The 25,210-nt window shown below is 40.1% G+C and overlaps 2 protein-coding genes across 3 annotated transcripts in view; both read left to right on the top strand.

The window, feature by feature from the left end:
• chrm3a (cholinergic receptor, muscarinic 3a) overlaps positions 1-8,691 on the top strand; it is a 68,342-nt gene extending 59,651 nt beyond the window's left edge. For both annotated transcript variants that reach the window (XM_026353792.1, XM_026353790.1), the window contains one exon: positions 4,758-8,691. In XM_026353792.1, coding sequence (XP_026209577.1) covers positions 4,777-6,729 — 1,953 coding nt within the window. In that variant the 5' untranslated portion in view covers positions 4,758-4,776 and the 3' untranslated portion in view covers positions 6,730-8,691. The remainder of the gene's footprint in view (positions 1-4,757) is intronic.
• Positions 8,692-10,090: 1,399 nt separating this feature from the next.
• LOC113159317 (formin-2) overlaps positions 10,091-25,210 on the top strand; it is a 35,642-nt gene continuing 20,522 nt past the window's right edge. Inside the window, exons 1-6 of the mRNA XM_026355943.1 lie at positions 10,091-10,106; positions 10,687-12,931; positions 15,302-15,453; positions 18,592-18,744; positions 19,461-20,272; positions 20,779-20,920. Of these exons, the coding sequence (XP_026211728.1) occupies positions 10,732-12,931; positions 15,302-15,453; positions 18,592-18,744; positions 19,461-20,272; positions 20,779-20,920 (3,459 nt within the window). The 5' untranslated portion in view covers positions 10,091-10,106; positions 10,687-10,731. The remainder of the gene's footprint in view (positions 10,107-10,686; positions 12,932-15,301; positions 15,454-18,591; positions 18,745-19,460; positions 20,273-20,778; positions 20,921-25,210) is intronic.

Here is a 25,210-nt window from a genome sequence, read left to right as displayed (position 1 = left end):
TTTATCAATATCCTGCCTGTATTCAAGTTTTTTTTGTCATAAAGAGCTTTGTGTTGACTTAAAGTAACATAATTAAATAACTCTAATGTTCACAGCAAAAACGTCCCGTGCAAGGGCCCAGGGAAAAATAGAACTTGACATATTTAGGAGTCTACAAAATGCATTGTCAAGCTGGCTCTGATATTTCACTGCACCAGATGTCAGATGTGGTGGGGAAAGAGCAACAGACTATAGTTACTACTACCATCTCATGCTCAGTATACTGGAAGATGTGTAACGTGTGAGAAAATTCTCACACATTCAATAAACTTTTTGAAGTGCTTACTTTAAACAGGCATTACTTTTATGCCTCTGAAGCAATGTAACGATAAATTAGTGTATATATGGACTCTATCTAATCTATGCTGACATGGAGACTGAACACATGCATATTTACTGAGCTGGGAATCATTGGTGCAGAGCTGTAGTAATGACTTTGTGATTACTATCAGTATGCTACTGGATATATATCTATGGGACAGACTGTCCATTGTCTGTGATATTCTAGAAATGACTTCTTTAGGTCTGTTTTTAGCAAATGTTGCTGCAGATGCAGATTACATCATCTGTTGGTGTAGCGTTTGCAAATGTAAGATAAAACTTCTGGGTCAGAGTTGGTCTGCTCCAGGTTTTGTTTATCAGCTAGGCTGCATCACTCAATAGATGGAAATCGATAACTCCTCCAGCAGTCGGTGTTGTAGCATTACTTGCCTGATCACATTTCACCCTGAAACAAGCCCTCTCACCACCTTATACACTCAGTAAAACCTAGATTAGGCATGGCATTAGGTGTCTTTGATTGTTTTTGCCTACAATGTAAGACCATATCATTCTGCTTTGAAGAATAGCAGAGGCTCAACTGCCACAGTCTAGTGGATTGTTTTCTAAATAACACATCTTTATGAGATTTAGCAGAAGGCTTTTAGAACATGGTCATTGTATCATTGTTTGAAGTCCTGAGTTGCTCCTAAAGTTGCTGTCTCTTTTCTTGCCACAAGGCAGAAATCTTCCGACTGTATGACAATGCTGCACGACCCAGCTAGTGATAGTGTTCACAGTCACTGCTGCAGCTTTGCTGGGTTAACTAAATATTCATGCATTCAGTGTGTAGTACTTCTCTTGGGATTGCCAATGCCTGATAACTTTAGTTTTGCCAGTTCAATCCAGCTCTCCAATTGTTAATTAGTTTTTCTCCGCCTGTAGAGGCCAGATGTCATTTGTTTGTGTTCATGGTTGAATCTGGTTTTGTCTTGTTTGGCAGAAGCTTTTTTAGTGTTCAAGTTGCTTATGCCCGAAATGTTTTTACAACAAATTATTGTTATGTAAAACTGCTTACACCCCTGTCTGTCCCCAGATGTCTGTCTCAGATCCAGCAGGTGCTACAATAGCAAGGTTTTAGACGAGACAGGACAGACTATATGTATGCAAATAATCATAAAAATTACATTTTTTGTGTTGTTGTTAGACAAATGTAACAACATCTGTGTAGCTGATGGTATGCTGTGGTATTCAAAGAGCTGCAGACCAAGATTCAAATTCTAGCAGCTTTAACCTTTATTAAAATGTACTTTTCAACATGAATTATTCTTGCTGGACTTCATCTGGCTGTATCAATGTTCTACTAATTTAATTACTGAAAATAGAAACCTAAAATGGTCAGGTATTAGTCACCCACTCATTTAGATGGATCCTTGCACCCAACTTGCACTGTCCAAACCTGCTGGGACAAATGCTTCAAAATGTCAGTGAACACTTTGTGTTGCAACACAGAAAACGAGTATCGATCTTTCTCGCAGTATACCTGAAACTATCACACCTACGTGCCTGGGAATCAAAGTTAAGATATAAGGCTTAACGTGGAGAGAGAAATAGACACTGTACGGGCTTCACTGTAATAACAGCTGGTTGTCAAAGGTCTAGCTAACCTTCCCTTGTTGGAAAAGGATGTTGTCATCTGCTTCATACGGTTTTCATCTGCAAAAGCTTGATCAGTTCAGTTTTAGGGCAAAACAAACAATACAAAAAAAGCTCTAGCTCTGCTGTGAAGCTAGTTTCTGCTCCCAGGGGATTACAGATGTAAATTTATGGCAGTTCACAATTGCAATCTGAAGCAACAGCAGGGCTTTTATGTTCCATGTATAAATATTTGTGTCTGTGTGGTCAAATCAATGTTGTTCATGAGTAAACAGTATAAACATGTAGACTTACATCTTACATATTGCATATTGTATATTATTTAAGCTCAGTGTTTGCAATCCTGTACGACTCTTGAATAGGTACAGGGACTCTGACATTTGGTCTTTTCCCTGAAGGTCTTCCTTCACTGTTCTACAAGCCTCCCATGGCTATGTTCCCTAGACAAGACACTTAAGCACCATGCTTTTATTTGTATAATTTTGCTTTGCTAATTTGTTTTTCTAATTTTATTTTTCAGCAAGTCAAGGTAGCAGATGAAAGACTGATTTCCCTACTGTTTAAGCCCTTATCTTCACACAGACACATTTTGCCCTTGTAAGCCAATTAAAAGATGTTTAACACTCATTAGCAACACATTGCTGTCTTAAATGTGCAGTAGAATTGGCTTTGAAGAGTTAAAAGTAGACTTTCTTTTCTTAAAGCCTTTGAACGTTTTGTCATAAATGTTCTTTACATTTATTCTTGCAGGCATTGTTGTTCTCATACCCAATTTTAAGTTGTTTAATTTTTCTTTTGTTTTTTTTTTATCTAAATGCATTTTTGTACTCTACAATTCTCTGTTTCTGTTTTTTTTTTCATATACTTCTTCATGCATCTTCTTTAAACTTTCTTGCATTTGCATCGACGCAGAGATATGTGTCTGCAGTAGAGATAGCAGAGAGCCTCCTGATAATTGTAGTAGCAGTGCACACTCAGTGTCAGAAATGGCTATCGCTGCTGGCTACTGGGGTTCTTTAACAGCTCTGCGGGAGGTTTGAGATTATGGGAAGGCACAGGTGTAACACTATGCGTCAAATACCTTTTCCCAGTGGAATGAAATGGTGTGTATGCGATTGTGGTTTTATACAGTTTTGTCCTGCTATGGCTGTGCTTATGTGTATTTGCCAGCATACTTGTGTAAATGGAGTATGTGCAGCAGTTTGGGTGGGTTAGTTGTTTTTGTTGTCTCCCATGGTAACTGGTTGTTATTTGTTCCCGTAACACAGGATGGTTCAGGTTTAAAATGAACTATTGTCTGACATATCAGTGGAACAACATCATGTTAATTGCTTTTACAGTAAAGGGAAGGCACAGGGTGGCATGCTCTGCTCTACACAGTCACCCAGAGTTAAATTACCCCCATTAAGCTACACCCATCCACTTCATTTAGTTTTATTATATTCCAAAGACAATATATAATGTCTGTTACAGTGTCTTTATATAATTCTGCTTTCTACATGACTATACATTTTAACCAGAGAAACACTTATACAACAAATTTTCTTCTATTTCATCTATTTTATGCTTGCAACTCACATTTCCATGCACACATACGTATGAATGCAAAACACCATTGCAATTAGAAATGATTGCATATCAAAATCTAAATTGGACAGGCCATGCTGCTTTAAAATGGCAGTTCCTCATCTTATTATCCATTTCACGAAGAACTGTTTTGACACAAACAGCGGGAACTCCTGTTTATTGTTTGCATTTGTGTTGTGAAGTGATCCCCAATCATACAAAAGTTAATTCATTCTCTTCGGCATCATGCTGTTATTAACACTTATGGTGTTATTTTCTCTTTTCTCTTTATCTGTTTCACCATTAGTTTTTGTCTCTGCACAGTTTTCTCTGCTTAAAATCGTCAACCGTCTCTTTCTTTAAGGACTTGTAGAACACATGGTCTAATCTGGTAACAAATTAATTATTACCATCAATTTGCTTTATAAGCCATTCTGTGGATTCGACCTCTGGATTCAGACAGAACCAAGTGTCAGAATACCTCCCAAGGTTATAAAGTGCTTCTTCAGTTCAATTATTTCCTTTTTCCCTTCATTGTTTTTACCAAACAATGCAGTTTTTCCAACCTCGTACTTGATGCCTACATAATATTATACACTAACTGTAGCTAATAAAGTAATCAGTGTCACATTACAGACAGGTAACTGCTTTTGTCATGTTCATATTTTAGAAAAACATCAGCAGAGTTTGAGTGGCAATAGTGTTTTAGTGACAGACTGACACCACAGCAGACACCTCAGTTGACAATAGACACCAGGCTTAAATTTTTAATCAACACCACACCACCTGATCTGAGGACAGAAAACCTCACCTGGTCAAAGCCTAATGTTGTGCAAGGTGAAATCCAAACACAGTCATCTTTACAAACTAGGCCATGTGGGGAAAGTGTAAGTGAAAGGCCGCAATTCGCTGAGTGTCGTAAGAAACCAGTCTTGATTGCAATCATTCCCTCTCAGTGAAAGTGTTGGCTGTCGATACATGTTGCTTCAGATGTCAAGTAGTAATTTAATATGTGGCTCGAAATGCATTTACTTTGTGCATACTGATCATCTACATGTGAAGTTGAGTGATTTTTTTTTAACAGGAAAGACAAATTAGACCCATACGTCTAGACACCCGGCTTTGTAGAATAGGTTTCTAGTGTCACCTGCTGGATACAGATAGGAATGACTACTCATGTGTTCTTTCTCCATTTCATTTTCTCTGCCTGTTCTACCCCCTCCTTTCTCTGTCTGCAGAATATGCCAGGACATAACAATGAGCTCCAACAGCACAGACCCTGGTCTCTTCCTGACTGCCAACACATTACCTACGGTGGCTGGAGACTACCCACAGTCCAATGCTCTTCACCAAGGAGGAACTGGAGGACCCTCCTGGGCAGGTTTTCATGGGAATACACTAGACAATAACTCCTCTTCAACCAGCCCACTCTTAAACTTTACCCCAGAATCCCAAACTAGGAACAACACTACACCCCTCAATCCCTTGGGGGGCCACCAAGTGTGGCAAGTTGTTCTTATTGTCTTGCTGACAGGCATGCTGTCACTGGTCACAATCATCGGCAACATCCTGGTAGTGGTATCCTTCAAGGTTAATCGCCAGCTAAAGACAGTCAATAACTACTTTTTGTTGAGTCTGGCTGTGGCTGACCTCATCATAGGGGTCATCTCCATGAACCTGTACACAACATATCTTGTGATGGGCTACTGGGCTATGGGCAACTGGGCCTGTGACCTATGGCTAGCTATAGACTATGTGGCCAGCAATGCATCAGTTATGAACCTACTGGTCATCAGCTTTGATCGCTACTTTTCCATCACCAGGCCTTTGACCTACCGGGCCAAACGGACCACAAAGCGAGCTGTGATCATGATCAGCCTTGCCTGGTTTGTTTCTCTTGTTCTGTGGGCCCCGGCCATCCTGCTATGGCAGTATTTTGAGGGTGAAAGGACGGTACCCTCAAATCAATGCTATATTCAGTTTCTCTCAGAACCCACTATAACCTTCTGCACAGCCATCGCGGCTTTCTACCTGCCTGTGACAATAATGAGTGTTCTCTACTGGCGCATTTACAAAGAGACCCAGAACCGTTCTAAAGAGTTAGCAGGGCTGCAGGGTTCAGAGGGTCGTGGTGGGATAGGGGGAAGAGGTGGAAATAGTGGGGGCGAGAGATCCCGTTTTGTCCATCAGACAGGAAGTTCAAGAAGCTGCAGCAGCTATGAGCTGACCAGGCTGTCCAAGAGAAAGAGCACATGTCAGGAGTTAGTTGGCCGCTTCCACTGCTGGCCAGGGGTTCGTTCTTGGAGACCTGGTAGTACCAGGCAGGGGGAAAAGGATCCAGACCAGAGCAGTAGCGACAGCTGGAACAACAATGACGCTGCAGTTTCGTTGGACCAGTCTGGGTCTTCAGAGGATGAGGACTGTGGGGGGAGAGAGATGATTTCCCAGAGTCATGCTATTTTCTCCATTGTTCTCAGCCTGCCTGGTATAAAAGCTGCAGTAAATTCCCAGCTCACTTCATGTGAGGATCTGGATGCAGCCTCAGAGGAGGATCCCCTTAGGCCAGCAGATTTTAACCGAGACAGCGTCTCAGCGATCGCCACCAACAACACTGCTGCCACTACTCCTGATGGAGCAAACAGTTCAGAAAATAGCTACCACCAACGTTTCTGTTCACGCAAGCTTCAGTCAATGCCTGCCATCCAGGATACCTCTAACCAAGGCTCTCTGGATGGTGCGCCATCAACCAACACTGCCACCGACAGTACCACCAGCATGTCCTCAAAGTCTCCGTCTGTCCCAATGTCCTTCAAAGAGGCAGCTCTGGCAAAACGTTTTGCAGCCCGGGCTCGGACTCAGATCACCAAGAGAAAGCGCATGTCATTAGTGAAGGAAAAGAAGGCAGCTCAAACTCTCAGTGCCATCCTTTTTGCTTTCATCATCACATGGACACCTTACAACATCATGGTGCTGATCAATGCCTTCTGTAAAGACTGTATCCCAGAGACCCTCTGGGCAGTAGGGTACTGGCTATGCTACGTCAACAGCACAGTCAACCCCATGTGCTACGCCCTGTGCAACAAGACATTTCGTACAACCTTTAAGATGATATTGCTGTGCCGTTGGGACCAGAAAAAAAGGAGAAAGCAGCAGTTCCAGCAGAAGCAGTCAGTGGTCTTCCACAGGAGGGTTCCCAAGGAGTCCACGTAAAGGAGATGAAGTTTGGATGGTTGCTATCAGAGAACTGAAACTTTAACACAGAACAAGGAAAGGAAAAAGCACCTACATAGTTGTTTGTGTGGAGTTTCTTTTCCTACAGATCCTTAATGGGTTCCTCTGCTGGTATGTCAAACACAGCAATCCCTTGTGGTGATCTTGAGGTATGTGTCTGTATTGGTGCATTCATTTAGCAAAGCTGTGTATGTACTTGAAGGGTTGTGTAAGTTGAGGTGCAGAGATGAAAATTTTCCCTCTGTCCTTGAAGAACTTCTCACCATTTCACACTGTTACAACTGAGAGAAAATGATATGATAGAAAATAATAGAAAAGGGCTTTAAAATGCGTTGCAAGAGAATTATTGAAGTGCAGTTGACACTAGGGGAAAGGATATCTTTGTCACGGGTTGGGGATTTACATTTCTTATCATTTCTCTGTGGGTAGCTAAATTTGTAATGTGCAGAGTGGTTTTGCATTTAAAACAAAACTATGTATCTGTAATATGTCATGGAAAGCCAAGACAAAAACAATTTTGTGTTCATGGGCTTCTACGTTGTACTGATCTAACCTGCCATTCTCTTTATTGGCTTGTGTTTTTATTACATTGTAGTACATGGCCTTTCTACATGGCTACAAGCTTTCCTGTGTCTGACGGAATATAAAAAAGTTCTTGAATTGTGTCCTTACTTTCAGTCAAAAGAGATCTGTTATTTTGTGATATTCATCTTTGGTTTTATAGATATTCCTGAGATTTTGAGCCAGTCTGAAAATGATTCAAATGATTATTTTAATGAACTGAGTTGTGAATATTATGTGTGGCACCACAGTCAGTGAACTGCTGTTGTGTTTGTGTGTGATTGTTGTGGTTTTAATGGTGGAGACGATAAGTACATTGGTTGTGATTTATGTATTTGCGTTTTTGACTTTTCTTTTTTTTTTTTGTCCAGAGTAATGATTATACAATGAAAATATACTGTTTGTGAACATTTGGATATTTCTGACTTGATACACAATGATTTATTGCACACACAAATATGCTCATTTATAAAATGTGTTTTTTGGTTTTACACTATCTTTTACATTTCTACAAAATGACACATCAAAGGAACGTTTTGCAAGAAGCTAGACATCTTTAATATAGTAGAGCAATGGCAGCCTCTAGTGGCTTGAGAAAGATCTGTTGTCCAGGGTGGTTCACTGTGAGTCTAACTTTTACAATGCGGCATCACAGTCTCATCTGCTAATACACTGTATGAAGACAAAAATGACAATTTTTATCAGAATGGTGTGGCGATTATTTCATTCTAATCCTGTTTTATTAAATGGATTGACTTCTCTTACAGTCGCGTAAAATTGAATGGACACAATCATTCAAAAAATACAATTTAACGTTGTATGAGAAATTAATATGATTTATGAGTGGAGTATTTCCTATTTTATAGTATTATTGTGACTTAAAGCAGTGGATTTGTAAATAGAACTGATAGCTGTCTTGGTCTACATTACATCAGGTTTTTATATTCTATACAAAGTGGATGAGCACTACATATGACACCTAAGGAAAGAATTTATTTTATTTTTTTCTCTGTAATGCACATTATACTATTCTTATTTTAGGTAGATTGTGTTTTTGTTTTTTTGTGTTTTTTTACATTGTTGTGACACCCATGTTTTTTAATATGAATATTGTATGAAAGACATTGAAGGCAAAGGATAACATGTATTATGACAAGTGGCATATTGAAGAATTAGTTGAATTTTATGTTGGATGCAATTGTCATATATAACAGTATGACTGACGTGCTGTATGCAAAAGGTATTTTTTAAAACCCCATATCTGCTTTAAAGACAACGTGCTTCAGTGTCATAATACATTCTTCATGGAAATATAAGATTTTTGTACTTAAATATTGGGAATGTAAAAAATGGTGAACACAAACATTTTGTTAAATTTCAAGTATGCCATTCATACTCATATTTTAAGTTAATAAACAAAACAAAACAAACATTGGTAGACATGATCTGTTTTTTGTGCCAAAAGACAGGATTGTGTTATTTTTATTTTATCTATATATATTATATCTATTTTCTATGTGTATAATCTTAATTTAACCAGGTGTATGTTATTTATTATATTTTAACAAATAACTTTTAATTAATATTTTAGTAATTTACTCTGCAAATTTGAATTTGTTGTGAGGCATTTGTTTTTATTTATTCTACATCAGCTATGGATATTCAAAGGGAATATTGATACTTTATTTCATTGTCAAAATGTGCATAAGTCAGAGACCAGAGATCTTCCAGATCTTAATTATTATTTGTTATTGACAAAACTTAATTATTTTTATATTATTTGTACAGCTAGAAAATTATACACCAACCTTTACAATTCAATATTCTGCCAGCTGCCAATATACTGTGCTGTTGTTCTGCTGTACAATGAATTTCCTGTCACTCACTGTCAAATTCCTTTATTATAGAAAAATGTTTGATTTTCCAACATATATCACTAATATTTGAAAATCAAATCTTGTTACCTCTTTAAAATTTATATTACACCTAGAACAACCTTAAGTCTGTAGTATGAACAGTTATAGGAACCTTTCTTCAACACTTCAGATTGTGCCCTTAAATTAAACAGCTTCATATGGTCCCTAATGTTGATGCACTAACAATACTCAGGGAAACAGTTGACAAAAACACCTGTGTGTTTCTACTGTGAAGTGTGGAACTTGATCTCTTTTTCTTTTTCGGTAGAAAGACCTAACACTACTGGCATTATTAATAGAACTTCACTTTTTTCTCAGCCTTGTTATAATCTTTCAGTTTTAACCAATTACATTTTTATTCCACTTTCAAATGCTGCTGTTTGAATTAGAGATGTTGCTCACGGACCCGTCTGGCAGCAGCTTTTGTTGGAAGGACACAGCTGACTCCCGTTTGCTGATTAGAAGGATGGGCCTAAAAGTGGCTCCAGGGTACACCAAAGCAAAAGTGGAAAATACTGATCAATTTGATATTGTGTGTGGTTCTGGATTATATATTTATTTTGCTGATTAAATGTGATCCTGCAAATACAACATTAGCACAAAGTATCTGATTTTAATAAGAAACTGGATAAACAAGAGTGGTCTTTGACTGTTGCACAGTTTTGTATGCTCCCATGATGAGGCCTGATGAAGTTAGTGAGGGGAGTCTTAGACAGTGCTAATGAGAGATAGCCAAGGACACCAGACATGTGATGAGGAAAATACCAGCTTCATGTGACCCATGGCTAAGGAGTGGCTCATAGATGAAGACAAACATCCATTTGTGTTGTTTTCTCCACTTAGTGCTGAACCACTGAGGAGAAACAACCAGTCAGGCAAGTACGTACACATATTTCCTATGTTTCTAAACATGGATTCTTTGATTTGCCTCCACATTTAATACATTTGACTTATGTTTTAAAGTAATTATGTAATGTTTGATGCTTTCACTCAGTAGGAAGAAACTTCAGTACATGTGTAAGCTAATTTAGTTTCTTTAGGAACTTTTATTTTTATTTATTTCTGCTAATTAGTTGTAGCTACTTTGTACATTAATTCTTTATATACTTTACATTTGAGTTTTTAAGTTAGAAACGCAATCTAGTATCAATTAGTATTAAAAGGTTCAACTTGGGACTGCACCACACCCAGAGGTATCACTGAACGGGCATGTCTTGGTGCACGATTAACTGTAAGACATTTTTATAAATGTAATGTTTTGTAATGATGTTATTGTGTCTTAAGCATGGGTGCATTTTGTATCACCTAAAAAGTAAATGGTAGTTTGAACAAGTTGTCAATAGTGAAACTAAACTTTCTCTTCAGAACTGTTTTGGTCATCTGATTTCAATTTGTAACTGCCTAACTGTACTATTTCCAAAATCAGTGTGATATTTATGTTTTTTCCTCTTTAATTCAGTCTGTCTATATCCTCTCGGCTCTGGATGAAGCCACAGTGGTCAAGATGCAGACTATTAAGACAGTGGAGACCCAAGTGCCTTTTCTGAAAGAGAGTTTCTTCACTACCACTTTCAAAGGAAGGAGGAAGAGCAGTGTTACCAACCTCCTCCGTAAACAACAGCACTCACTACTCAATCAGCAGCAGCAACAATGCATTTTAGAGCATCAGCAGCAGAATCCAATGCAATTTCATTCCCCTTCAGTAGAAAATGGACCAGGGCAGCACACTCTGGAGCATCAGCGCCTTGCTCGCTCAACCAGCAGCCCGTTATGCAAGACAGCAGAGTGTGCAGGAGCAGATGGGGATAGAAAGGAGGGGCAAAAACAGAGGAAGGATCAGAGAGCGAGAGAGGCTGTGCAGGGGAGGGTGGGGGAGCGAGGAGTGAGTGGTAGTGAGCCCGAGGCTGTCAGTGCCAGTCTCCTCCTCCTTTCATCATCAGCATCAGTGGCGCTGGGGGAGGCAGCATCATCCTCACAGCTGCTTTCAACTGTGGTGGATAGACAGCAGGGATTAGACGGCTCTGAAAGGGCTCTGACCGACAGAGCAACAGCATCAGTAGCAGCCCAGGAGGAAGCCAATCATGACCAATCTCGGCCCCGGCAGCACGGCCTGTTAGCCAAGGGTGTCCGCCTGCTTAAGAGTATGGGGAACCAGGAGACCAAACAGAAGAAAGGAGGAGGAAGTGGTGGAGCAGCAGGGGATGTCTCCTGTGATGGTGATGCTGATGAAGGGAAGTTAAAGAAATCTCACAATAAGATAAGTAAAGGAGGAGGAGAGCATGGTGGTAAAAAGAAATCAAAGTCAGAGTCAAAGGGTTCTGTGTTTTCTGGAATAAGAATCAGGAAGAGTTTGTCCAAGGCAAAAGGGTTGTCTAAGGATGACATGCTGGAAGATGGGAGATCACGCCTTGGCCAAGCAGGGCTCAAGTCCAGTGCAGAGGCGAGTCTGTCAGCTGATGAGGTGGGCATGCTATCAGATGTCGAGGGAGACATAAGCCGCTTCACTGCAGACAGTCACCAATCTCTGGTGGATGAGACTGGCCGGAAGACGAGCTCAGGGTCGGACGCTGACCTCTACAGTTTTCACTCAGCCACAGAAGAAAATGAAGACCTGCTCTCTGACATCCAGCAGGCCATAAAAGATCAATGTGAGGCCAGCGATAGAGTCCTGGAAATGGTAACTGGCCATTTTTCACAAGGGCTGCGCTCTGAGGGGAATAAAGCTCCCAAGCAGGTAACATCTCAAGAATTATTTAATCTTGATAAAGAAGTTTTTTGTGTAGCTGAAGAGCTAATTACTGATTATAAGAAATTAGAGAACGAAAGCCACAACAAGCCCAAGTCAGGAAATTCATCAGATTCAGAGTCCCACAGCGAGACTGGTCCACAGTCTTCAGCTGCTGACACAGAGAGAAGCAGTGGTAGCCTTTTACCAAAGACTAACAGCACGTATAGCTTCCCTGATACTGCAGCCACCACCCCCTCATATGAGAGTGCTGAGGAGCTCCTGGAGGACCTGGAGAGCCCAGTTCTTCTTCCTGAGGATAATGAAGGAATTCTGACTGCACAGAGCAAAAATACATGTGTACCATGCGTTCGCATAGATCCTGTGGCGGCAGGGGCGGGGCCATTGGGGGTTCAAAAAAGTGCAAGCAGCATGGACCTGTCTATAGAGAGGGAGGAGGAAAAAGAAACTGGGAAATGGGACTTCTTGTCCCTGAAAAGGAGGAAGAGTAGTATTTCCAATAGCCAGCTAACAACAGAAAACACCCCATTTTCTCAGCCTAGGAGGACGTCCTCCAGCTCATCCTCCACTGTCAAACTCTACCCTCCAGTCCATCCATCCTATGTGAAAACCACCACCAGGCAGCTTACCTCTCCAATTGGCTCACCCCTTACTAGTCCCCATGTACCCAGGAAAACGGATGCCATTGTTCCTCCATTGGAACTCAGTGGGGCCAAAGGATTTAGGGTGCGAAAGCAGAGGTCCTCCTCTATTGCTGGGCCCCTTAGTGGGTCTGCAGACTGGTCCCCAGAGCTGAATGAAATAAGAAAAAGGAATGATGATGGATCCAGATTCCTAGAGCAAGAGACACCACAGAAGAGTTACACAGGTGGAACATATTGGACGCTGGGCTCCAGGAGAGCACAGTACGGACGCCAGGCCTCCACCACTACAGCACCCTACCTGGATGTCTTCTCCGGTGAGTCACATATGAAACGGGAAACTAAACTGTTGCCATAAATAAACTTCAATCAGGACTATAAAAGAAATATAAATTAGACATTTGGTGTTATATATTTGATTATGTAAACTAACCAGTCAATTCAGGAAGTCCACTCACATAACTAAACGTCCTGGTGACCTCACCTGTATGGCTGATAATCTTCACAAACATGATACTTGACTTAGTTGGACTGTGTAAACGAGTGGTTAGAAGCCTTTTGAATTCTGAATCATAAAGGAACCAGGTGAGTCAAAAGGTAATGAAGAGGCAGGGATGAAGGATTAGGAATTAAATAATCCTCACGACTGAGTATATCCAGTATATTAACAGCACACTTATAATATGGAGTGAAGATTTAGTAAATACTGAAGATGAAGATGAAGCCCATATTCTATTTCAGTATATTTCCTTTTTTTATATAGCTCAGACATAAATGCCAACATTTTTTTTTTATACAGTGAAGATTTACAGCAAAGACATGTGATCTACATCAGGCTTTAGTTAATATAAGTCATACATGTTAGTAGGATAGTGGGATCAGTAAGTTGTAGTAGTAGACTGTCATTAGTCATTTAATTGATTTGTTTGCTCTCGCAAAAGTAACCTTTCTCCCAACAAAACAAATAATCCATCAATAGCCAAATGGTCTTAGGTGAGTCCTGCTTGGCTTCAGACCTCATACCACACTTTATTCAATTATCATTACCAGTATCAAGAAATGATTATGGAGATAGCTTAGTATTTTAAACAGTTGTGACTTACAATTTATCACAGTGGGCATACTAAAGGCATGATTTAAAATTACAATAGCACATGAAAATCCATGGTGAGACAGTGGGGGTTCTTTACTGAGTAGTGTTTCCAGAACAAATGCCTCCTTCTCAGAAAACAATGCCACACTGTCGCCTTTTGTGTTACTGTGCCTTTCATGAGCTCAGCTGCTCTCTACTGTCTGAGCTAATAAATCAGAGAACCGAATGACAATGCTGCCACCCACCCATGGCGATGCCATCCTCTGATTTCACTGGCATGGACAACACACACACACACACACACACACACTTTTGCACAGTGTACGCTTGTGGATGCTAAACCCAAGTGACAGTTTATCTGCATGACAAAAATGACTCATGATATGAGATCCATTTGCATTTTGTCAGGTGAATTTACTGTAGCCAAAAAAAATAAATGTACACTGGATCCCAAAACTCATTATCAGCATTTGGCGTATCTAGCCTAAAGGATACATACTGTCCTGTTTTTATTCACAAACTGTTTATTTCACCCCTCAGTCGCTCACAAATTCAGCACTGCATGTCATAGTTTGGTTTTTCAGGCCACATTCAGCCCCTAGGGAAGAGGAGTGGAAGACGGAGGGGAAAAGAATTATTTAAGAGCCAAACAATCTGACAAAACGATTCTTGAGACTTACTGCACAAATTCCAAATTTACATAAATGCTTAAAATTAAACTGATTTCACATTGGATTTAGATCACGTGTAAGTTTTTGTCTTAATGTTTGTGCCTTGCTTTGTGAATTATATCACACAATTTATGAAACGCAATTTTTCAACATTAGCCTTCGTTAGTGTTTGTCCCACACAGCTCTACAGCACCATGAGTCATGGGACCTTTATTCATTCATTCATTTGGTGCTGTCCCCTGAATCAAAAGGCTTAAAAAAAATATTAAGCTAGTCTAACAACTGCACAGTGTGTCAGGGCTGGACTTTGTCAAATACTACAGCAACATTTACTTTTAGGCTCTATGATTATGTCACATAGTCGATATCATTTCCAAGCTCTAATGATTTCATCTGCTCCTGCACTCATAAAAAAAATACAGGAGTTTTCTTTCCCAGTGACCCAGTCCTGTACTGGGATTTCTTGTTTCCGCTTTCATCTATTTCTTACTTTGGTTCAGTGAAAAGCAAGTTTCTATTTTTTTACCTGCTACCAGGACAGATATTCTACTGTGTTTTTTAAGTCAGTGTATACGGATATAGATTGAACCAGTCCTATGACGTTAAACAATAATTGTTTTCTCTTCACACGCATCAAACACACTAATTTTTTTCCACTAAGACCAAAATAACAGTTGACGAACACGTCTCGTCACCCACATGTATATGGTGTGAACATCGTTTACGTGTGTAGGTGTTTAATTATCACATCTGAAACTGAGACTTTTCCCCAACTCTTTAACATCTAAAAATAAGATGTATTAAAATACAATTAAGCATTTATAATCGGAATACATTTTTCGCAGCATCCTCTTTCAGCATAGAGGGCTCTGTAGTGTCTAGGCCAGTTTTATACTTGGATTTAATCTATCTTCTGTTTTCAGGTCGCACCCTGTTGGACAGGGTGTGTGTGCATCATGGAGATGGGTCAACTGAAGAGAAGGCGAAGGAACTGTGTCACCAAATGCTGGTCCAGGGTCTGCTGCAGCCCTTCAGTGAGCTGCGAGATGACAGTGCTGTTTCAGCAGTCTTCAATGTAAGAGCTTTCTCTTCGCTGTCTGTCATCGCACTTGGTTTCCAAAAAAGACAGAGGCTGCCCTACATCAGCTTGGCCTAAAGCTGAATTGACTTTGCTGAGGGAAAGTGTAGGTGGCGTTCTCAGACAGCATTAGTGTTTTCACAACTTCAGGAGATATTTTAGTTCAATATTTCACACTTTCACATCTACTGCAGCATCCATCTCGTTAGTGATTGTCCAAAGTAATTTACCTTGCTCATATTCCTTTTTCATACCATTCGCCGCCTGATGATAGAGCTACATGCATTGTTACTGTATGCAAAAGAGAGCGTGTGCTAATCGGATGACCTATTCAAAGAATGTAGCTCAGAGCGATTTGCAGTCAGCAGCTGATGGATATTACAGTATACGCTGTAGTCATGGGAAGCTTATTCAATCTGTGTTTCTATATTTGTTGCTGTGTTACTGTCTACTACATAGACATTTCATTATGTGAAGCTCAGTGGTGCATGTAAGGGGTCAGGGGGAGCATATGGAAGTTAATTTTATAAATTCCTAATTCTTCATTTCATTAATGCTTTGCTAAAACCTAATCTCATGTGCATCACGCTCCCATTCTTTGATCATTGTTGTTAATTTTTACCCACGCTAACTGTGTGGCTCTACAGATGACAATGTCTGTCGCTCCACTTATGTGGTCTAGACCGAAATATTTCATTCATGCCTCCTGGAGAGAGGAATCATAATGACATTCCCATTGGCCTCAACTGAACTTCATGTTTCGCTATAATTGCTAAAAATGTGAAAGGATTAGCGTGCAAACATACTAAACTAAAACAGTGATCAAGGTAAACATGACTTTATCCATATTCCATTACCAAACATGAACAGGTCAGCAGTATTTTATGCTTAGCTCATATTTAGCTCAAAGCACTGATGCCAGTGGGCGTTTGTTGAATACTAAAGAAGGTGAACGGATTAGTGTTAGTCTCTAGCTGCACAATACACCTCCCCCACAGATGTATATGCTCATGGTTGCTCACAGGCTGCACATGAAACATGCATACCTAAACACAAACAACTAGAAGGCAGATTATTCACCAGACCAAGTATAGTCTAAAGTTGGCTTTATACCAATTTGTCAAATACAGTTAAATCGTCTTCTGCTTGTGCAGTCACAGATAAAGTGCACTTTCTTTTTATGTAGCTACAGATCTGTCTACAGTACATAGCTGCAGGAGTATGTTGAAGACACATGTGCGCTCATGCAAATGCAAAAGGACAGCCTGAGACACCCATACATGTTCAGGCATTTCCTTGCACGGCTGGATTAATAGCAGTTTCTCTGACACTCACTCAGTCACACACAAATGCATACACACAAATCTGTGCTTGCGTAGACCATCTGCTGACAATGTTATGTAACGACTCCACGTGCCTTGGGCTCAGGCTGCACTTCCCCAGCTAAAAGATCACTATTTCAGGATTGGACAGAAACCTTTTTTCCGTTTTTTTTTTTTTTTTTTTCTACCCCACTCACTTGACTTGGCCTACAGTACAGCATTATTCTGCTTAAGCAAGAACAACCTTTCCTGTTGCTACTGAGAGCACATGTCTCATTGTTATTGCTTTCAGACTTACAGCTAATCTCTTTTTTTAAAATAAATCACCATAGTCTGTCTTTGGCTCTCTGAAACCTTTTTAATATCTTAAATCTTTACAGTTGTTTACTTTTACAGTTAAATCCTGTCTTGTAATGAATTGCTTGCTGCATCACCTCTGTCATCTTTCTCATCATTTCCTCTTTATTTTATTTCCATCCCTCATCTTCTATTTGTCCTACACTTTGCGACCTAAATATGGCATTGTATCCAATTTCATTAATGTTTGCCCAAGTGAATGAATGTTTCATTTCTTGTTCTGCCTACAGTATGAAATTAAATACTCATTCAGTCCAAAAATGGGGTTTAGGGAGGATGAGTATCTATGAACTCTGTATAAATCAAGTGTCATCCCTGTTATACTTGGCAAAACATTGTCGAGTGGGCAAATGCTAATGAATGGCAAAGGCTTGCATCAATCTGGCATGCTTTGGGCCTTGTGTGTGTGTTTCTGGCAGTTGGTCAGGTTACCACAGTCTGACTAATGGATTGTGTCCTCAGAGAAACACTCAGAAAACATCATTGCAGGTCAATTCTGATTGGGAATTGCAGAGCGCAGGTTTCTGCAAACAAGTAGTTATTGCTTGGGCTCAATTTGCCCACATTTTGTATCTTTACACAGATTCTCACCAGAATCGAACCTTTCAGTGACTTGTTGTAGTGTTTTGTGTCTGTTGTCTTTTAGCCTATAAAATACGTAGTGTGAACTCATGCACTAATTCTGAGATATACTGTAGTTAGATGCTTGTTTGGGGTGATTTTAAAGGGTACTATTTAACGTGCCTTACTGTACATTAAAAGGATTAAGCATTGCCACAGAGGCCAACAGACACATCAGACCTACATCTTGTTTGTGGAGTCTCTTTTTAACGTGTGAAATGTTGAGAAACCTCATGTCAAAGAAAGTCTGTGGTTACCTACTTTATCAAGGTATCTTGAAGGGGGAGTATTTCATACAAATGTCAAAGAGGTTATGGGGTAGATAATTTGAAGAATGGGGGAGGTGGATCAGGAATGCAGGAGTAATTCTTCCAATGTGTTCCTGCTGTAGGTTTTATCTCTTACCGCTGATCGTCCTGAATCATTTACTAATAACTAAGTAGTGATGTCATTTTTCATGATAAAACTGGAGTCTTTGTTGAAAACAAGAACAAGCAGGATAGTTAACTGTGAAATTCAGCTCAGCGCACAAAGTAGTGTTATTGGTTATTGTAACTTTGGACTTCCAAATGACATTAGCTGGCTTTCAATCTCATGTTTGTTCTACATTGTCTATGCTGAGAGAAAAACCTTTTAGCACTACTTATTTTCTAGTGTTGCTACACTTCATGCTTACAGAAAGACGAATCGCTTAACAATTGTCACAGGGGGATGTTATTAATCTGTGAACATTTACATTATTTACACATAATCTGACATATACTGTGAGCGCTAATCACAGTACTTCTGATCTTATTTACTGTATGCATTTACCTGTTTTCTAAACTGTGTGCAGGAAGAGCAGCTGTACACCTGGGCATCTATAGGCTTGCCTGTGTCTTCTCACCTGTGGGAACTCTATGGGGGGCGAACCACAGGCAGAGTACAGAGCTTGAGATCCTCTTTGACTCAATCAACAACCAATACGCCACGAGCTGTACACTCTCAGGTTGGTTAAATCCTCTCCTAATCTATGAATAATAATCCAAATATACACAATAGTCTGAAGAGATTTTAAACATGATCTGTGTGACCTGTAAAAGTGTTACATAATATGGTAAACCTCATCCTCTGGACAAGCTGCATTGGCTAAATGCTTCAATTGTAAATAGTTTTTTGTCCAGCAGAGGTCAGTCTTGTCTTGTAAGACTTAGTCATATTGAACCCTGTTTCCTAGAAGAGTTAATAAATTAGCAAGGCTATACTCTCTGAACATTATCCCTAAGATCTAGCAAAGTGACCACAACTGGGAAATCTGTACTAACAGACACAAACCCTCCCCATGTGAGGCCCTACGAGACTCGCTGTCTCTGGGGTCGAATCTCTCAGCATCCCCTCATCCCTTTTCTAACCAGTCTGGAGCCAGAGGTCTGCTGGAGTCTAGACATAATGGACTTTGTTGACCCTTCTTTGGCTCATAGCTCAGTCACTAAGCTTCCTCTGTTGTTGGTGTTTTCATATTTGTAAAGTGTAATTTATTGAATGGTAATGTATCTAACATGTAGCACTCCTTTCAGTACAAAATAGGTTTGAGTACATGCATTATTGAAAGAGAATGTTTAATGTAAGAAAAATACAACGCACTGGTTTTATTGTCCAGTGTCTATTTGCAAACTCGATGTAGTTGCGTGTTGTAAGTAAATTTTCTTTTTGGTTTACTGACAGACAGAATCCAGCAGGTTAAAATCAGGTCAGTCATGCTCAGAGGATGAAAGCTGTCTCATCCCTCAGCTCGAGAAGACCATCGATGACCTCAGGATTAAGATCGCTGTGTTACAGGGCCAGCAGGCCTCCTTGGCAAAGGGCAGTGGGGATAATACGGAAGCTTTGGGTGATGCCCACCACAAAGCTACACAGATAAGAGGAGAAAGACTGGGAAAGATGAGCCAGGAGGTGTCTGTCCAGACCTCACCTGTGGAAGGAGGGTTTAAGTTTGACGTGCCTTTCAACAGAGGCTCATGCGGCACGTCGTCCTCTGTTTCATCCTCCACCCTCAAATTTGCAGACGGCTTTGTCTGCACGTGCCAGCAGAGACAACAGAGCAGCACCCATCCAGGTCCTCCTCCCCCACCTCCCCCGTCGCTTTCCGGAGGTATGCCCCCACCTCCTCCACCACCTTTACCACCACCTTTACCTGGGGGTGTTGCCCCACCACCACCACCTCCTCCTCCACCACCCATACCTGGGCTTGGACTATGCGTACCAGCACCTCCTCCGCCACCTCCTCCTCCGCCACCAGGTTTCGGACTTGCACCCCCACCTCCTCCACTGCCAGGTATGGGCCCTCCTCCACCTCCCCCTCTGCCTGGATTGGGCCCACCACCTCCACCTCCACCCCCAGGGTTTGGGCCTCCACCTCCACCAGGCCCCATGCCCTCCATGATGGTCCAGGAAGCTGCCCCTGCCAAGGCTGTGATAGAGCCCCCCAAGCCAATGAAGCCCCTCTATTGGACACGCATACAGCTGCATGCTAAAAAGTAAGGATATGCAGTATGAAGCAAAGATAGACACGGAACATTTGCACTAAGGTATTCTCTGAACAGTAGAGAATTGAGAGGAAGCTTGTCCACTTAAGATAAAGATCGGACACATGCTGTGATGGCAGTAGAGATGCTAACCTTGTGGAAAATAAAAGTGATGCAGTCCAGCCATTGCGGCAGCAGTGAATCGACTCGAACTAGGTTTTCTTTTCTTGCAGTCTTAATAAGGACTGGAAAATTGTAGTTGGATAAATCTCTAGAGATGGATGATTTGTTTGCAAGTGGGGAAACTTGAAACTGAATTCTAAATGTAATTTGTTTGACCGATGGATTTGACAAGTGCAAAACATAAATTTTTACTGCAAAAGATGACTAGTGCGTACTCATAAAACAAATGCGCAAGATCTATTATTTATATGGATAATACATTTCAAACAATAACGTAGCAGATTAAGATTCACCTGCTTGCACTGTAAATAAATTCTCTTTCCCCTTGTGTTTAGACACACTGACTCGCTGGTGTGGGAGAAAGTCGAGGAACCAACTGTGAACTTTGAAGAGTTTGTGGAACTATTCTCCAAAAGTACTGTTAAGGAAAAGAAAAAGCCAATCTCAGACACGATCAGCAAGTCCAAGGCCAAGCAGGTACAGTATGTTCTATGGCTATGTGTTTTAGTGCATCTGTCTTTTGTCCTTCTGTAGATTATACTATGTCTGTGCTGATTTGTTTACGACTATAAACGTGTGTTTGCATATCCCCCTGGGCTACCAGATACTGTATCTTTAGGGCTTTTCTCATCTTTACTTTCACTCCCCTGATGGCCTGTTCTTTTCCATTTCCCCTTGCTATCGCTGTCAGAGTTGCTTTGAGTGACAGGAGGAACTGCTAAAGCCAGACAGTTATTATGTGGTGCGAGCGCTGGCTCCCACTTGACTCTCCCGTGACCAACTAGTGGCACCGAGCCAATGTCTCGCGTGTGGTGAGGAAACCTCACGACTGTTAAGAGGGAGAGAGAGGGGAGGGAAGGGGTTGGAGGGAAAGAGCAAGAAGCCTGGGAGCTATATTTCATGATGTGCTCCTCCCATTGTGCTTTCTGTATGACTTAGTTTAATAGTCAGACTGTTTCCCTCTCCAATGCCCTTTATGTCACTCCATCAATCAGCAAGTCAAACATTTGATCTACATTTTAAAGCTGCTCTAGTGAAGGTTTTTATGATAATGTACCATTACTCCAAATAATGTGCCTAAATCACAAATAATATTGCACCAGGGAAGGTGGTTTCTCTCCTCTAATTGAGACCCAGTAGAAACCCCTAGCAGTTCCTCAGATGAAATGGCCTCAGCTGTGCGCATTGGTGGGAAATCTTCATAGTTTATGGGAAGTGTTGAATTGAACACCACAATATAAAATCTTTTCCAACCAAGGTTTCACTTGAATAAAAGTTTGACTTGCAAAAAATGGTGGAACTCCATCTACCCCTAACAAAATAAGAAAAAACAAAGTAAGCCTCAAGTCCAGTCCTTAATGCCAAGTCACCCTGCTTATGTAATCACTATTTTAAAGCATTAGTTTTCTTTTGTCCATCAAATACCACAGAAATCGGACTGCCACACAGAAATAGTCATGAATGCTGCTAACTTAAGCAGATTGAAGTTGAATAGATGGTGTAGAATAGTTACCAGTATAAAATAGTTACCAGGCAAAGCAGCCTTAAGGGGAGGGAAAACGCTCACCTTGCTACTTTTATCCACTAGAGAAGGAAAGTCAACAGCGATGGGGAAACGGGAGATAAGCTAAGTGAGTTTGCCCTTCTAAAGAAAATCTGTTTCGCACAGGTATTCCTTTTCAAACACACAAACATAGCCATCGTCAAGTATGTTGGCACTCCAGGAGCTGTCAAATTACTATTATTGCTTTGACACCTAGAGACACAGTAATCCACAAGAAATTCACTTCTCTACAGCGTACACAGTGGTATTGGTTTGATCTGTCACAGAGCAGTAAGACTGGGAAACAACTAGTGTAATTTTTTATTTTTTTATTTTATTTAAACTGACTTACTGATTTAATCAGATTGATGGACCTCTAAATTTTTTTTTTTTACTTTTTTTTTTTTTACTAGATCCTGAAACCGTGCATGTTAAATGTTAAATTATGAGACAAATGTAGGTGGATGTGGGCTGAATTCCCTTGTTCATGTTCTCCAACAAAACTACGGTGCTGAAGATACTAAGTCAATAACAAAATAAAAAACATAAGTAGAACCTGACTGAACCCAGCCAACCTCTAACATTTCCAGCTCATGAGAACTGGCCCCAAGATGTTCGATAACATCTCCTACTACAGTACTTGCAGCTCTTTCCATTTGCCTGTGTGTTGTGAGTTCAACTGCTGATGAGAGGGGACAAGCATCCTCTCCAGAGCTACCACTAGAGAGCAGCTTTGACGTCAGTACTCAGCCAGTTTAGAGGCCTCTGCTGACATCAGTATCAGATGTGAAGAACTGCTATCATCAACCAGTGTCAAGTGTTGACCCTGCTGTCTGCAGCAGAAAGGTTTAAAAGAGGAGCTGTCTTCAAGTCTATGTTGTTGTCCATTTCATATAGAGACACAGTATTTACTGAATACTGAGCTGAATTATGTGATGTACCTCTGTTTGATAATGATCATTTTTGGGCTTTAGTTTCATGAAATTTTATTGCAATTCTTCGTTTTTTTTGTTTGTTTTTTTTTTATATATGAATTGTTTTAACTGTTTTTAATGAATAAGAATACACACTACTGCTCAAATGTTTGGGATCACAAACAATTAAAATTAATCAGACTTAAAAATCATCTGTTAAAAAGCAATTGTCAGAACTCTGCATCAATCTCCTGGCACGGCTTTGCTAATTTAAGTTAGTCATTTTATAAGGCTGATTGATTATAAGAAAACCCTTTTGTTATTGAACAGCTGAGAACTGTTGTACTAATGGAGCAAACAAGTTTAGTATCTGAACATTAGCAGTGGCTGTTTTACAGGTTCCTATAGGTACCAATAGCCAGAAAGAAAGAACTTTCATTAGAGACTCGCTAGTCTATTGTTGTCCTTAGAAAAGGAAAGCTACTCAATGCAAGAAATTGGAGGAAACTTAAAACTTCTTAACATGCTGTTAACTTAAGACAAAGACGCCTCATGGGTCCTCAACTGGCAGATGCACTAAATGGTAAATGTCAAACACCAGTGTCAGTATCAACAATGAGGAGGAGATTTCAAGATGCTGGACTTCATGGCAGAACTGCCAAGAAAAAAACATATTGACTAATAAATCAAAAGACTGAGATGGGCAAAAGACCACAGAACAGTCCAAGTTTGAGGTCTTCAGATCAAACAGAAGAACATTTTTGAGACGAACAACTGAAAGAGCTAAAACGGTGCTTAGTACCTTTAGTCAAGCATGGTGGAGGCAGTATGATGCTCTGGGTGCGCCTTGGAGGTGGTAAAATAGGAGATTTGTACAGAGTAGAAGAGACATGGAGGAAGGAAAGCCATTTAAAAACATTGACGGCTAGAATGCTTCAGGTCTGCCAGGGTACATTGCTGCAAAAGGTGTATGTTTTGTTTTTTTTAAGAAGGAAAAATTTCCATCAAAATCTTTATTTCCAACTCTGACAATGTCGGCATGGCCTGTCTGTTCTTTCGCCATATTTCCTATTCAGGCTAATGTCATGTGTTTTCACAATAGAATATAAAGTAAGGGATCCCCAACTTTTGAGTAGTAGTGTACATCTAAACAGGATGCCACTTCCCATCCTGGAGCAACAGGTTAAAAGGAGAATGCTTTAAAGTGGTGTGTTTTTTTTTTTTTTTTTCCAAGTTATCAGTAACCCAGGTATAGATAAAACCAATCAGTCTGTCCTCACAAATTCTCAGTTAAATGGCTAAAACATTATTTTTTTAAAGCATTTAAGACTGAAAAATTACTGATCATTTTTCTGGCCATCAGATAATCAACACACCTTTTTCCCACCATGCCCAACTTCTACAACTTATTTTATCCGTTTAGGTGATCAGCCACTTAAGTATTGGAACTTCAATTCTGATAATTCTTTGAGTGCCATAAAAAGTATATTACCATGGAGTTGTTGGCTTTTGTGGAGACTATTTATTGATCAATACTTTAGTGTACTTGGTGTTCGGTTCAGACTACCAGATAAGACACAGACATCGCCTATTTAAAATATACTGTATTTAGAGCCCTTTTACAACCAACAGTTTCGAGAAAATGTAAATATAAATAATATAAATTTAAATATGAATAAATTGTTGGTTTATCACATTAATATCTTTTTATGTCACTAATGAAAGTAAGACAATTGTACTGTAGGCTATAAACCAAGATGGCATGCTTTAAATGTAATTTCAAGTCACTTTCAGCTTTTTCTAAGAGAACAAGTTGTACCTCAGGGATCTGTTTCTCACATGTGATTCTGTATAGGATTCAATTTTGGCCAAATCCAGAAATGATAAATAGATCAAAAGATCAGCACAGTAATTGCCTTGACTTAAAGAATTTCTTTAATCCAAAAGCTCAGACACATGGATCTAATAAGATTGTTTGGTAAACTTTGTATTAAAAGGAATTTTCAGGGTTGTCTTGTTATGCTGAAAAGCTGTTGTTGTAAGTTTTTGTGATGAAAATAATTTCAGTAACTATGATGGATTATGGATCCAGCTGTATTACATTATATATAATAAAGTGAACCTCTGTAACAGAGCCCTGTTAGGTGATAATCTACTAAACTCTAATGTAATTTATACCTAGTTGTCCATTTTCAGTGTCAGGTCAGCTGATGAAACGGTGAAAATGGTTTATACTTGGATTCTTTTTGCACAGCAACACCAAACTACCACAAGCTCACTGTGGAAGCCACTCGGCATCATATCATATCC

Source organism: Anabas testudineus, chromosome 15, assembly GCF_900324465.2.
Source record: "Anabas testudineus chromosome 15, fAnaTes1.2, whole genome shotgun sequence".
NCBI classification, from domain to species: Eukaryota; Metazoa; Chordata; class Actinopteri; order Anabantiformes; family Anabantidae; genus Anabas; species Anabas testudineus.
Note: the sequence above shows the minus strand (reverse complement) of the source record. Positions and strands in the feature narration are given on the sequence as shown.